Source organism: Lissotriton helveticus, chromosome 3_1 (assembly GCF_964261635.1).
Source record: "Lissotriton helveticus chromosome 3_1, aLisHel1.1, whole genome shotgun sequence".
Lineage (NCBI taxonomy): Eukaryota > Metazoa > Chordata > Amphibia > Caudata > Salamandridae > Lissotriton > Lissotriton helveticus.
The window spans coordinates 306,783,315-306,796,765 of NC_136061.1; the positions used below are offsets into that span (position 1 = coordinate 306,783,315).

Genomic DNA, 13,451 nt, shown 5'->3' on the forward strand with positions numbered 1-13,451 from the left:
AGTGGGCCATCCTGCCAAGAACCAGATGGTGTGGTAGTATAAGTACTCCAAGATTAAAGAGAGTCACCCTTTCATACTAAAAAAGACCGGGTGATCATGTCAATCAAAAGAAGCTCCTTTTGTGTAAACTAACTTCTATATGTTCCCAGTACTATATACCCAAGGTCTAATTAGGATGCACTAAACAATAATATGCGGTGAACACTTATATAATAAAAACATTTGCAACCCTGCTCCATTGTTTTGCAAATAATACAAATCAACTCCAGGCAATTACTTTAAAAAGAAGGAATAACTGTTTCTGAGGGGTATACTTGCCACACAGACTTATAGTATGCACTAAAATACAGGTAAACGGAATGATGGAAATAACAGAAATGTCAATTTAGACTGATGGTGTCTTTTTATAACTCTGACTCTGAATTGTGTGTTGATATGTATAAAAGCATTGATGTCCTGAAGAAGGCAGTGTGAACCATTCCAAGTACCGCTGAAACGCTGCATCAACAGAATTTTTAATTATATATATATATATTTTTTTAAACTGCCCTACATTGTGAGCATTGTTGTAAGTAGAAACAGTGAGTCCTTCTTTTTAAAAAAATTGTCTGGAATTGCTTTGTATTATTTGCAAGGGTGTGATGACAACAATAATATGGAATGGTATTGATGCTTTGTGATTTTTAATGTAATAAAGCATGATGAAGAATAAGAATTTATGTTTTAACCGTTGAATGTTCTTAATTTGCATATATTACTGAACGCACAAACAGTTTAAAAAAGGAATATGACAAATGTTTTGTAAAATGGAGAAAAAGTTGCAAATGTTTTTATTATAAGAGAACTGTTCACCGCATATTATTGTTTAGTGCATCCTAATTGGAGCTTGGGGATATATAGAAGTTAGATTAAACAGAAGGGAGCTTCTTTCGATTGTGGGGTAGTATAAGGAACCATTACACTTCAAAGGCTGGCACCAGGTTCAAATATTGGACCCTCAGACAACTGTGCAGTACATTCCTGGACCTGTGGAAGACTTCAGAAGTAATGCCCTGCCACCAGATGACTGTCCTGCTACTACCAGAGGACGTCATTGTTGCTTGAAGGATTTCCTTGCTGCTTGAAGAACTGGACCATCTCCTTGAACCTAAGATCAACGGAAGTGACTCCAAGGGCTACTTGGCTGGCTTCTTGTGTGAGCTACAGGGACATAACAAAGTAATGAGACCTTGAATCCTGTACCTGAGTGAGTCCTAACCTCCCAAGTGGTGCCCCTATTGCTTCTGCCTAATCCTAAAACTAGGGGTGGGTGGAACTCGCAGAGGTTTACTCTCCACAGAATTACGCTAGGTTACATAAAAACTTCATGAGATTCTGCAAAGTTCCCGTGAGTGGTGATGGCATTTTAGCAAGTTGTGCTGCTTGTACTCTTTGTTAGCGCCTGGAGCTTGATCTGTGCTGTAAAATTAGTGCAAACTGCACCACAAGTCATGCCAGAGGACTTAACTTTACTTTACTTAATGTCGGTGAGTCACATGGGAGAAAGACTCTTTACGCAGCAGTTCATGGAGTGAAGAGTGGGCCAGACGCCGCTGGCGGAGCGGAGTTTACCGCCCACCCCTACCTAAAACTTGGGATTTAGAAGATTTTTCATCCAAAACATTGGGAATACCCAACAGAAAGACATGGACCTACCTGACAAGCAATCATCCAAGATGCATCGCCGTTCGGCCTGATTTGGCACTCGCTTCCTCTAACTTCTTCTCAGCAGCAAACCCCTTTCAGCTGTACATATCAGTGACAATATGCAGCTTCATGGAAGCCTCTTTGGCTACAGATTGCAGCTTCATTGCGCTGAGAATTGTTGACCTCCAAAATGTTGATTAAGTCCGAAGGTTAGAATTGCCACTAGGCTTGGTGACAGCCTCCTCAGCCTGGAAACCCATTTTTCCCACTCTGAGCTTTTTCCTGCCATCATCAACGGCTTCACCATGACTTAGTCAGGCGGCTCCCCGACGTCATTGACGACTCCCAAGACTCAGCCTGCTGTCTTGCCCTGCTGAACTCTACCTTCTCCTTGACTTTTCTGCAGAAATGTTTTGAAGTCCAGAGGTAAGCTGAGACTAGGCCCATTTCACCTCTTGTATCCGACCCATGCTCCATCGCGATCAGCTTTAATATTTCAAATTGCCCTGGTCTCACACTATCAGATCCCAGCTATTGCCGCTTTAATCTTTTAGGCATTAGGGGCCAGATGTAGGAGCCATTTACCGACCGGTAACGGCCGATTTCGGCCGTTACCGACCGGTAAATGAGTTTTCGGTATGTAGGGGCACTTTTTTACAGAATCTGTAAATTTACCGATTCGGTAAATTTACCGATTCTGTAAAATACCGAATCGGTATTTTTACCGATTCGGTAAATCTCAGATGTAGGTGGGACTCTTAAGAGTCCCAAAGGCCCTACAAATTCGGTATTTTACCACCCAATCCAATGCACACCTATGCCATGTGACAGACAGACATGCCCTTAGGGCATGTCTGTGTGCCACATGGCGCACATGTCAATTTTTGGGGTGCCAGAGGGTGTCAAAGTGACACCCCCTGCACCCTTGCTAAAATCGGTATTTACCGATTCTGTAATTACAGAATCGGTATTTCCCATTGATTCCTATGGGCTTCACAGCCCATAGGAATCAATAGGAAATACCGATTCGGTATTTACCGAATCGGTAAATACCGAATCCTGCAAGGGTGCAGGGGGTGTCACTTTGACACCCTCTAGCACCCCAAGTACAGGTTTGTGTGACATGTGGCACACATACATGCCCTAAGGGCATGTCTGTGTGCACATTGCACAGGTATGCATGCACAGATGTGCATGCACACCTCAATTCGGTATTTTACCACCCAATAGGATTGTGTGGTAAAATACCGACTCTTAAGGGCCTGTGGCACTCTTAGGAGTGTCACCTACATATGGATTTACCGAATCGGTAAAATTACCGATTCGGTATTTTACAGAATCGGTAAATTTACCAATTCGGTAAATTTACAGATTCTGTAAAATAATGGCCCCTACATCTCAATCACCAAATACCGGTCGGTAACGGCCGAATTCGGCCGTTACCGACCGGTATTTGGTGACCTACATCTGGGCCATAGTGCTTTTGGGTGTTGGATAGTGAATAGTTTAATTTACTATTCCAACTCCAGTCCCCGTGGACTCTAGGGAAGGTGTTTGATAGTAAATTAAACTTATTCCCTATCCTAGAGCGCCCCCCAGCACAATGCGTTGTAATGGTTTGCGTTGTAATGACCGCGTTGTAATGGTAGTGCGTTGTAAAAGTTTTGTTGTAAAGGTTGTTTACCGACTATGCATGGGACACCTTGTGTGCCCCAGGCAGTGTCTCATTTCATTCAGCCCTCCCTGCCCCAATCCACTATCTCCTGTCTGGGGTGGTGCTAGCACCTCCCTGTGACAGGAAACCTATTGTCCAAGCCTCCCTCGCTTGAAGGGCTCCCAGCAGCAGGGGGTCAGACTTGTGTCTGCGGCAGCAACATCCATTTTTTGATGCTGAGGCTCTGGTTAACTTTAACCGGGATTAATGGAAGTAACATGTCTTCTCCATCTAGAAGGGTGGAATGCTACCCCCGTTGCCAGAACTGGTGAGGGCGTAGTATTCCAAAGCGTATGACACCTTACACGACATGTTTTGATAAAGCCAAACCAAAGTTAGCAATAACCGCGAGGATTATAATGCACTTAAGAGTATATGGTATGGCAATATCCTAGAACAGCTATAAGGACATGGTTCCGAAAGCTGCAGACAGGCTCAGCTCATGCTAGAGCACCATCTCACATAAAGCCTAGCACTCTGCCTCCAGGTTTGTTAAGGCTTGCCATAGGACTGACTTATAGGTGCATATGTGTCCCGATAGAAGGTTAGACATAGGAATACTGTATCTAAGCAAGGGGTGATTACACGACCTTGCCCCAGCTGAGTGATCAGCCAGTTGTGTCAGTTTGGATGGCCAGCCAGGGGTGGCAAAAGATATGCTGCAGTCCCTGGAAGCCCTTGGGTGCACCTATGCCCTGGGTACCTATAGTACACTGTACAGGGACTCATAAGAGTGACACAAATCCCAATTGGTGATGTACCTATAGTACATGGTGTGAAATTTAGAGAGAGAACAGCAGGGCTATGGGTCTGATTAGCAGGCCCACAGCCACATTAAGTCGAAAACCAGTGAAGCAAAAAGCAAAAAATGGGGTGACCATAGGATAGCAGACCCTACTCTCCTACACCCGGCTTAGGCGCCGCCAACCCGCTCCTCTCCCGCAGCGACCGTCTAATCACTCGAGGGCGGGGATGAGAGCCGCAGCGCAGGCCTCGCCAAGATGGCCGGCGCCCTCCAAGAGAGCCGGTAAAAGTCTTTGCTCTGGTGGCAGCAGCAGTCCGCCTCACGGGTCCCAAGCGTCCCAAGGGGATCCTCACGATCTCAGGGGGCCCCCCAGAATCGCGGGCACCGCCAGGTCAGCAATTGAAGCAGGATAATCGGCGAGGCAAGCTCAGAGCTCTCATCTCACGCGTCCATGCTCGATGGTGGTCAAGCCACGCCCCCACTTAACATAAGCATCTTACCAGGTTTACAGTGGAAGTGTACTTTTACTAATGGAAGTTCCTCTCATAAATAATTTTGGCTAGCCGGTACATCGAACATAAACTGGAAAAGGAATTAGACAGAGCCCATAGTTGTAAGACTAATCACAGTGTGTATTGTAAATGCAAGGAATAAAATTCTTCGATAAGTTACTAACCTTTTTTTTAAATATAGTTTCAAATGGCATGTAGATATATATCTTTTCGTCCTCACATATGACCCAGTATTTGACTCAGAGCATATGGGGAATATCAATAGATACAGCTATTAGCATTTCGTTCCTACTTCTTAATCATAAAAACATCATCCAATCTTCAAAGATATATGTCCTCTTTATCAGTGAAGTCATGGTCTATATGCAACGAGTGTCCGCACAGGATTCATACGTGTGCTTGAACAAACTAAGGGGCATATTACCAAGGGTGGCCATAGGCAATTATCGCCGGTTTAGCGGCCGTTTTCGGCCGCTAAGCTGCGATAATTCTATCGCTCTATTAGCAAGCTGTCGCTAACTGATGTTAGCGACAGCTTTTAGGCAATAGCGAGCGGTTTGGGGCCCGCTTTGCATGTCAGCGATATTTATCGCTAATGACATGCAGAGTGGGCGTACCCAACCTGTTAGCGACTGAAAGCAGTCGCTAACGTTGCTATCACCTATTAGCAAGGCAGGCGTAGCAATGGAAATATTCCCGCCAAAAACTAACGCCAGTTCAGACCAGTTCTTAGCCATGTTATCCAATGGGAGGTGGATAACATGGCTAAGAGCATTTCGTCGCTAATGCGTGAATATCGCTGTATTCTCAGCGATATTCACGCATTTCGCCGCTATAGCTGGATATTTTAGCACAATGGAGAAAAACGTTGCTAATAGCATGTTTTCTCCGCTAACATATCCAGCGATAGGCAGCGATAACAAAATCGTCGCTAAGCCTATTTAGCGATAATTATCGCTACTTGTTGGTAATATGCCCCTTAGTTGCCTAAAGTCCTGCAATGATTTGACCACTGAGGGTTGACAGCGTCCCTTAAAGCATGAGAAGAGTCTCCTACGTTAAATTAACGAATACCCTTCTTCTACACAGAATCTCTATAGCCCCATGACAGCGGTGTAGCCTAAACCAGAATTGTTTGTACATAATCTTGCAAGACAGCTGGGGGTTTCATCAAGACAAGTAAAGTGTCTCCTACTTTAGATTCTTGAGTGCCCCTCTAACTCCTGGGATCTTATAAACCTCATGGCAGTGGGGCCACCTCAACCAAGAATACAATTGAAAAATCTAACGAAACAGGAGGGAGGTTCTTGGGAGAGAGAACCTTCTACCATCACGCCTCAATTATGCAATAATTCGGTTGCTTAGTATCGCAAAAAATAAATAAACTGCCATAAATTTACCCCTCAGCACCTTATCTTTTTCTAACACTCCTCGTTGTAATCGTGTCGGCCGCCCAATGACACGCGAAGAAATAACGTTATAAACACTCGGCACATTAAGAGTATTGAAATAGTACCGCGGCGGACTATAATCGCGTGAGAAAATCAAACCGCTAACCGATGTTGCACTGGTAGTCTCCATCAAAAGAGGACTGACTTCGGTCACCATATTGGAACTATAAACCATGCGATTCTCTGCGTAAAATTCAAGACATCTCCTCAAAACTTACAAAAGAGAGGGGGGTAAGAGAACACGATAAGCACTCGGCACATTAAAAGTATTTAAGTAGTAACGCGGCGGACTTTATTTACGCGAGAAAATCAAAACGCTAACCAATGTTGCACTGGTAGTCTCCATCAAGAGAGGACTGACTTCAGTCGCCATATTGGAACTATAAACTATGCGATTCTCCACGTAAAATTCAGTACATCTTCTCGAACCTCACAAAAGAGAGAGGGGTAAAAGCGATTTCTCCCCGAATATCTCATTTGTGTTCTAATAATTAATTACGCTTACATCCATAACGTGCACCGCTTGTAATAGGCATGCTATCCAATAGTAACTGCACTGATACCATTACGCGATATGTAAGCTTGTCACATTTTAAGTACATTAGCAATACCGTGTTTTGAACCTAAGCAAAAAAGTTAGTTCTGCCCAGAGATACAAGATGCAGCTAAAAGCACATATATCATACATGCTGCTATTAATCAGTCAAGCCAAATTGTTGTATGGCACATAAAGCTCGCTATCCTCTGTTTTGGCCCAGTGTCCTGAATTTTTATCTACAATGTCATACATGCTATACCTTGGCCCACGTATATATAATAATCAGTTGTCTTATTCACAATAAATATACATGAGTCAGGTTTTGGTCACATACCAATCGATTTCTTCATTCAAACCTTTTCGGACACTGTCAAGATGGAAGACCCAAAAGGTTTCGCGCTTCTTGCACGTCACCTCTATGGGTTGTCCCATTCTATATTGTACTTTCTCTAGTACCGACCATTTAAGATCTACTTCTGTGTGATTCAATTCTAGGAAGTGTTGTAGAATTGGGCAGTCATCTTCTTGGTCCTGATAGCCGATTTATGTTTGCTAAAACGTAAACGGAATATATACAATATTGCTACTTCTGCAATTAGTGAGATGCTGTAATTTAATCTCAGTATTGTTATTCCATACTCCATTACAACACGTCTCGCAGAGAAGCGCATGCGCGTTGACTCTAGGCTCAACCTAAAAAATGTATTACAGCTTTTGTATGTCTTCATTTCTCGTTGTTCTTTCCAGCAACCACTCAGATTCTGTTCTTTCCTTCTTCAATTATGGTTTGCCTTCTGGCTAGTGCTTTAAGTTGGAGCCTTATTTAGAGATTGGCAGATCGGTTACTCTGTCATAAACATAACAGATAGCCATTCTGCCTTATTGTAAGTGCAGTAACCTACCTGCCAAACTCCTAATCATGTGCTTATTTTGTTCTTTACGCATATTGTTATAACAAGGAGATACCTTGTCTTTCTTTTAGCTTCTGCTCTCTTCACTGATGACCTTCCTTTGCAACAGCAGGAGTTACTTGATGAAATAGGTATGTTTTTTCTTTAATGGTTTTTGTAAGGTTTATAATTTAGAGATGTGGTTTGCTAGCTTTCCCAGTGAATGTATGGGAGTCAGACATCAAAAGTTGTGATAATGGCAAGTGAATATTTTCACGTCACTATAAATATTTATGTAGTGTCAGAGAAAAAAAGTGTTAAAGGCAATGAATCAAAAGTGGATTGCTAATTTTTGTAACAGATCTATTAAGCTATCTTTCCAGATTTTAGTGTAGAAGACTAGATTTAGATAATATGGATCCAATAACAGGCCAAGGCCGGCAGAAATGTACAGTTGTGACGCGAGTCATTTATCATTTAACAATGCAAATGATAGATGCTCGAACTCCAGCAAGAGTAAAATAAATGGTTTACTTAGTGGGATAGACTGCTTGTTGGTTGGATTCCAAAAGGCTGCTTTAATCAATTTAACAGCAGTTTAAAAGAAAGATTATGGAAAACTGAAAGCCACACTGACAGGATAAAGCTGAAAGGCTGTTGGTAATAAGAGCAACAATTTATGTATTCGCAAAGATCAGTAACAAGAAAAGAATGTGTATCTGTAATTGTCCGAAGTGTTCAACAAAGATAAGCTGCAGCCATGATCATTAATTGGACAATAAATGCTCAGTAGTGTGTGAAATCCAGATGCCAACAGAGATCGTTTTTGTGAGGAATAGGGTTGTTGGTTGGGGGGAGTGAAAGCCTACTCAAGCAACAGCCACAGTCCTCGTCACTGGTGTACCACAAAAAAGTCACTACGTTAACCTGTGCTTAACCCTCTGGTAGCTTGGCACAAAAGCAGTTAGGCTTAACTTAGAGGCAATGTGTAAAATACTTATGTAGCACTTAAACAGTTATAAAGTGAAAACAGAACACCAGACAAATTGCACACCAATTTGGAAAAATAGAATAAAATTGAATACATTATTTGACACCAAAACTACAAAATTTCCATCAGTAGAACCAGAGAAATGCAGTTTTAAAGATTTAAAGTATAGCGCCTAAAAGCACAAAATGCCTTTTGCGGTTATCTGGTTGTGCAAGGCTGAGTGAAAGTCACACGATCAATCTGAACGCAATGGAGCTCGGGCTGGATACAGGGACCAGGTTAGTGCCAGTGAAAAATGTACCTTCTTAAGTACAGAACATTTTTTTTCCCAATAGAGAGGGCCAAGAGAAGCAGGAAGAGTGTCGCAGATGGCTGCAACTATAGCACGTAGAGCAGTCTGTGCATCACGGAGATCCTGTAGGGCATCACAGAAGGTCGTTTCCGGAGATTTCCATTGGTGGTCACAGCGGGCTGTCAATGCTGTAGTGCGCAGTACTGATTCCGCTTTGCTAGTTGTCTGTGGCAGTCACTGTGGCGCAAATCGTCGGATTTACCAGTGCTTCACATTGAGCTCAACTGATGCCACACTGAGGGTACAAGACCTGGGAGGCCCCTCTTGGGGTTTAAGAACTCACCACAACAGAAGCCAGCAGGGCTCAGGCAGATCCAATTGCAGGTCCAGGCTGGTCCAGTTGCAGCAGGTTAGTTGAGCAGTTGCAGGGAGGGCTCTGGAGCTTGTTGTGTCCCTGTAGCTAAGAACACAAGGCAGTCAGCTGACCTTTGGAGTCTCTTCAGCCTCCCTACTCTGCAAGCAGGGCAGGCCTCACGCAGCAGGGCGTTCAACTTCTGTAGTGTCCACAGGCCCAGAATTGTACTGAAAAGTGGGTCTGAGGGTCTCATTTTTTCCCTGTTGGCCAATTTCAAGTGGTAAAAGCTTCTGGAGATTCCCCCTATAGATGTGTCTTGAATTTCCTGCATCTTTGCCCTGGTCCCGGTTTGTCTAGGGGCACAGTGGACTAGTGTGAGCTAAGTAAGTGTGTTTGAAGTGCAAGTGTGGCAGGTGACAGAGCCATCTCTCCATCCTACCAGAGATTAACCCCAGACCCTTTATTGTGATGCTGTCTGGGAGGAATACACAAAGGCCAACTGCCAACTACATCCAGTCATGTGACCCAGGAACAGGCTGCAGGTGCCAAATGGTTAGACAAGAAAATGGCACCTTTCTTAAAGAGACGTTTTCAGAATTGAGACTTAAAATCTAACTTTACCATTAAAGGGGATTTTATATTAAAACAAAGATTTCTTTTCTACCTGCTCCTAATCAAAAGTTTTCACTTATGTAACAAGGTAACCCAATGTTATCCTAAGGGAGTAGTAGGCCTCACAGTAGTGAAACATGAATTTGTGGGTTTTTTACTACCAAGGCATGTAAAACTAAAACGTACATGCCCAGCTTTTTAGTTACAATGCACCACCCTGCCCTAGGGACTGTCTAAGGTGTAATTTAGGGGTGACTTATATGTAATAAAAGAGAGCTCAGGCCTGTTAAAAGGTTTATTTTGCCAAGTCGAAATTGAAATTTAAATCTGCACACACAGTGCAATGGCAGGCCTGAGACATGTTTGAAACGGCTACTTAAGTGGGTGGCACAATAAGTGCCACAGGCTCACAAGTAGCTTTTAAACTACACGCCCTAGGTACATGTAGTACTATTTTACAAGAGACTTACAAGTACATTGAATGTGCAAGTTAGGTATAAGCCAATTTTACCATGTCTAAAGGAGAGAGAGCACACACTTTAGCACTTGTAAAGTACACAGAATCCAAAAAGCCAAAATAACAGGTTCAGAAAACAGGAGGGGTGAAAGCAAAAAGTCTGGGGGTGACCCTGCAGAGAGCACCATGTTCAACAGTTTTGCCACATGCAGCACTCTTTTATAAGTGTTTAACAATGACAGTATGCATGATGCGTCTTAGTGCTTGCTACCAGATAAGATAAGATAAGATATTTTATTTTGCTTCATTAATTAAAATCTTTGCAAATACATAAAAAGATTCTCATTGTACACAGATAAATACAATTAAAAGCAATTAAACCGCATAATGTAAAAAAGGACATCAACTGCCTATACAATTAGCTGTTTTAAAGAGATTATTATAGACTCTTACAACTAATGTGATGCTATCTGACAATAACTACCACAACTTCTCAGGTCGGGTGGCACAGCTTAACCAGGTCCGTGGTCCAGGTTAGAGGCTTGGTGATTAAAGTGCAAGTACAACTAAAACAAGATAGTGAGTTAATGTTACACTTAAAAAGTATTTTAGCAGGTTTCGGACAGCAACAGGGTTTTAAGTCTCCTAGTTGCCATCTCAAAAAATGTTGTTAGCTGACAGTTAAGCAGAACGTAACTGGGTTTGAAACAAAGCTTAACTGTCGCCTACAGGACCGGATGCGATAATACCTAAGAAAAGAACATAACAAAGTCCATCTTATGTCTTTTAAGTTGGGGCAGTTGGAGATAACGTGAGTGATGACTTCCTTCCCACTTCCACATAGACAACAAGTAGGAGTGCCTTCCTTCCTTTCCCATGGTAGAAGGTAGGGTTTGATCGCAATTACCCCCAGGCGCAACCTTAGAAAGTTTTCCTTCCTGCTTATCTTGATTCCGGCACTTACGTAGGCTTGGGGTTTTAGTCTTACATAGTCACTGAGCACTATCCAGCCGTGGGCTTTTTTAGTAAGAATTGCTTTGTCATATAAAACAGATAGCATAGATGTTGTTTTTCTCACTGCTTTTTTTAAAGAAAGGTGATCCGTTGGAACCGCCCAGAGTTCAGATAGGCCCAGTAACTCAATAGAGTCAAACAGATAGTCCCTGGCTGGGCATTTTTCTTGATTGTGCAAGGCTTTCCATAGGTGGGAGTTTAAAGATCCTGCCTCAGCACTTCGGATTTTGTGCCAACTTTTGACGTAGGTGCTCCTTCTTTCCACCGTTTGTCTTTGGATCCCAAATTCCATCCGGATTTGAGCCGGGGAGACATATTTTGGGAGGTGGAAAATAGCTCTGTAGGAGTTGGCTATTATGACGTCTAAAACTGCTGTATCTTTCCCTTTTAAAGCCTCACTCCCATATGTCAATGTCGGCAGCAATTTGGCCCTGAAGACCTGTATATAGGGATCGAGCGTGAGGTTGGTAAGCCGTCTCTTCAGTGCTAAATAAGTTGTAGTCCCCTCTCTTTGCATAGATTCTAACTGGAGTTTGAATGAGCTTTTATGATCCATTAGGTTTCCCAGGTATTTATAACTTTGTACTTGATCCAAACGTTGGACGTCAAGGAACCCACTATTGATCTTCTTTTTGTGGTAGTTGACTGCCATAATTTTAGTCTTCTTTAGGTTTATTTTGAGGGAATTCCGATTAGAAAAACTGCTTGTTGTATTTACTAGATGCTGAAGTCCAATTTGGTGTCCTACTGATTATGACCAGGTCATCGGCATATAGCAAGTTTGACATTAACTTGTTTCCCAATTTTGGGGCGTGGGTTACATAGATATCCAGCTCCCCAGGCAGGTTTGCCAGAAAAAGATTCAAAAGAATTGGGGCAAGGAAACACCCCTGTTTGAGGCCTTTCTAGGCCATGATTCGTTTTGAGATGTGTGACCCTGAACCTAGTTTGACCCTAATCCATGTGTCTATATGCAGCTGTTTTAGCTGATCCAAAAGGGTGTTTGGTATTCCCCACTTATCCAGTTTTCCCCAAAGTTTTGAACGATCGACATGGTTGAAGGTGGCTGTGTAGTCAATAAAACACAGAAAGAGGGGCATTTTTGAAACTTTGGCTGCATCCATTAACAACGTAAGAGCCAACATGTTAGTTGTAGTTCCTTGGCCACTACAGAACCCAGTTTGATTAATGGGGATAATGGATTTTTCTGATGCCCAGGATGTTAACTCGTCCAGGATTGTTCCGGTGTAGTATTTAACTTCTACGTCAAGGAGGGCGATCAGTCGGTAATTATTTGGATTAGTGATTGCTACCAGGGTCTGTGCTTGTGCATTAAATGGTGTATTAAATGTACTCACTTAGCAAGAGAGAGAGCACGAAGCCTGAAAGCAAGTACTTTAAATAATTATGTTTTTTCTTATATTTTGTGTGTAATCTCATGAAATGTGGTATGTGTGTGTGTGCAAAATTGCCACATCTTCTATGCTATGTTGCTTCTTCTAAAGAAAAATTGTCCATTTTCTTGCTGAGTGTTATCTGTTTGTACGACTGCAATATATATCGCTGTAGGTATATTACTATACCAGAGGTATCCACATGTATCAGGTGGAAATGGGACATCATTTGTGGTTTTTGGTCATTAGTGCTCTAAAATCTGAATTGCCTGTTATTTATTGGCCATTTTTGCTCTGGAAAAGGTTTTTCCTGTCAAACTGTATACAGGCTATGCAGTGCTTATCACTCTTCTTTTACGGGGTCAACGTCTTCTCTACAGAATGACCCTCCAACAAGTATCCAGTTCTGTGCTATTGGTTTGTAAGAGTAATGGGGACTAATGCAGGTGTCTTCAACCAGTTGATCACGATCCACCAGTAGCTCGTAGACGCTTCAGAGTAGATCACAGCCTTGAGTTCATTTTAAAATGAGCACATGGTCTTATTTTCCTTTTACAGTTAAGGGAAGGCTATGTTTATTTTACATTATTATTTTGAGGCTGCAAATAGCAGGGCTTGATAATGAACAGTTCTCAGTCAGATGTATAGCCCAGACTGCGGCACAGAGGTGAAGAACTGAAACACCGGGATACTTAACTAATTAATTAGTTAGCAACTTAAATTAATAGTGAAAATATTCCAAACAATCCAGACTTTTGCACAACTTTTTACCTGAGCAAATATGAAACTTGAAGCTTCGA

At 42.5% G+C, this 13,451-nt stretch overlaps 1 protein-coding gene across 6 annotated transcripts in view; it reads left to right on the forward strand.

The window, feature by feature from the left end:
• Positions 1 to 13,451, forward strand: part of TEX14 (testis expressed 14, intercellular bridge forming factor) — a 2,253,432-nt gene that overhangs the window by 2,136,569 nt on the left and 103,412 nt on the right. For all 6 annotated transcript variants that reach the window (XM_078679858.1, XM_078679856.1, XM_078679860.1 and 3 more), the window contains one exon: positions 7,629 to 7,688. In XM_078679858.1, coding sequence (XP_078535984.1) covers positions 7,629 to 7,688 — 60 coding nt within the window. The remainder of the gene's footprint in view (positions 1 to 7,628; positions 7,689 to 13,451) is intronic.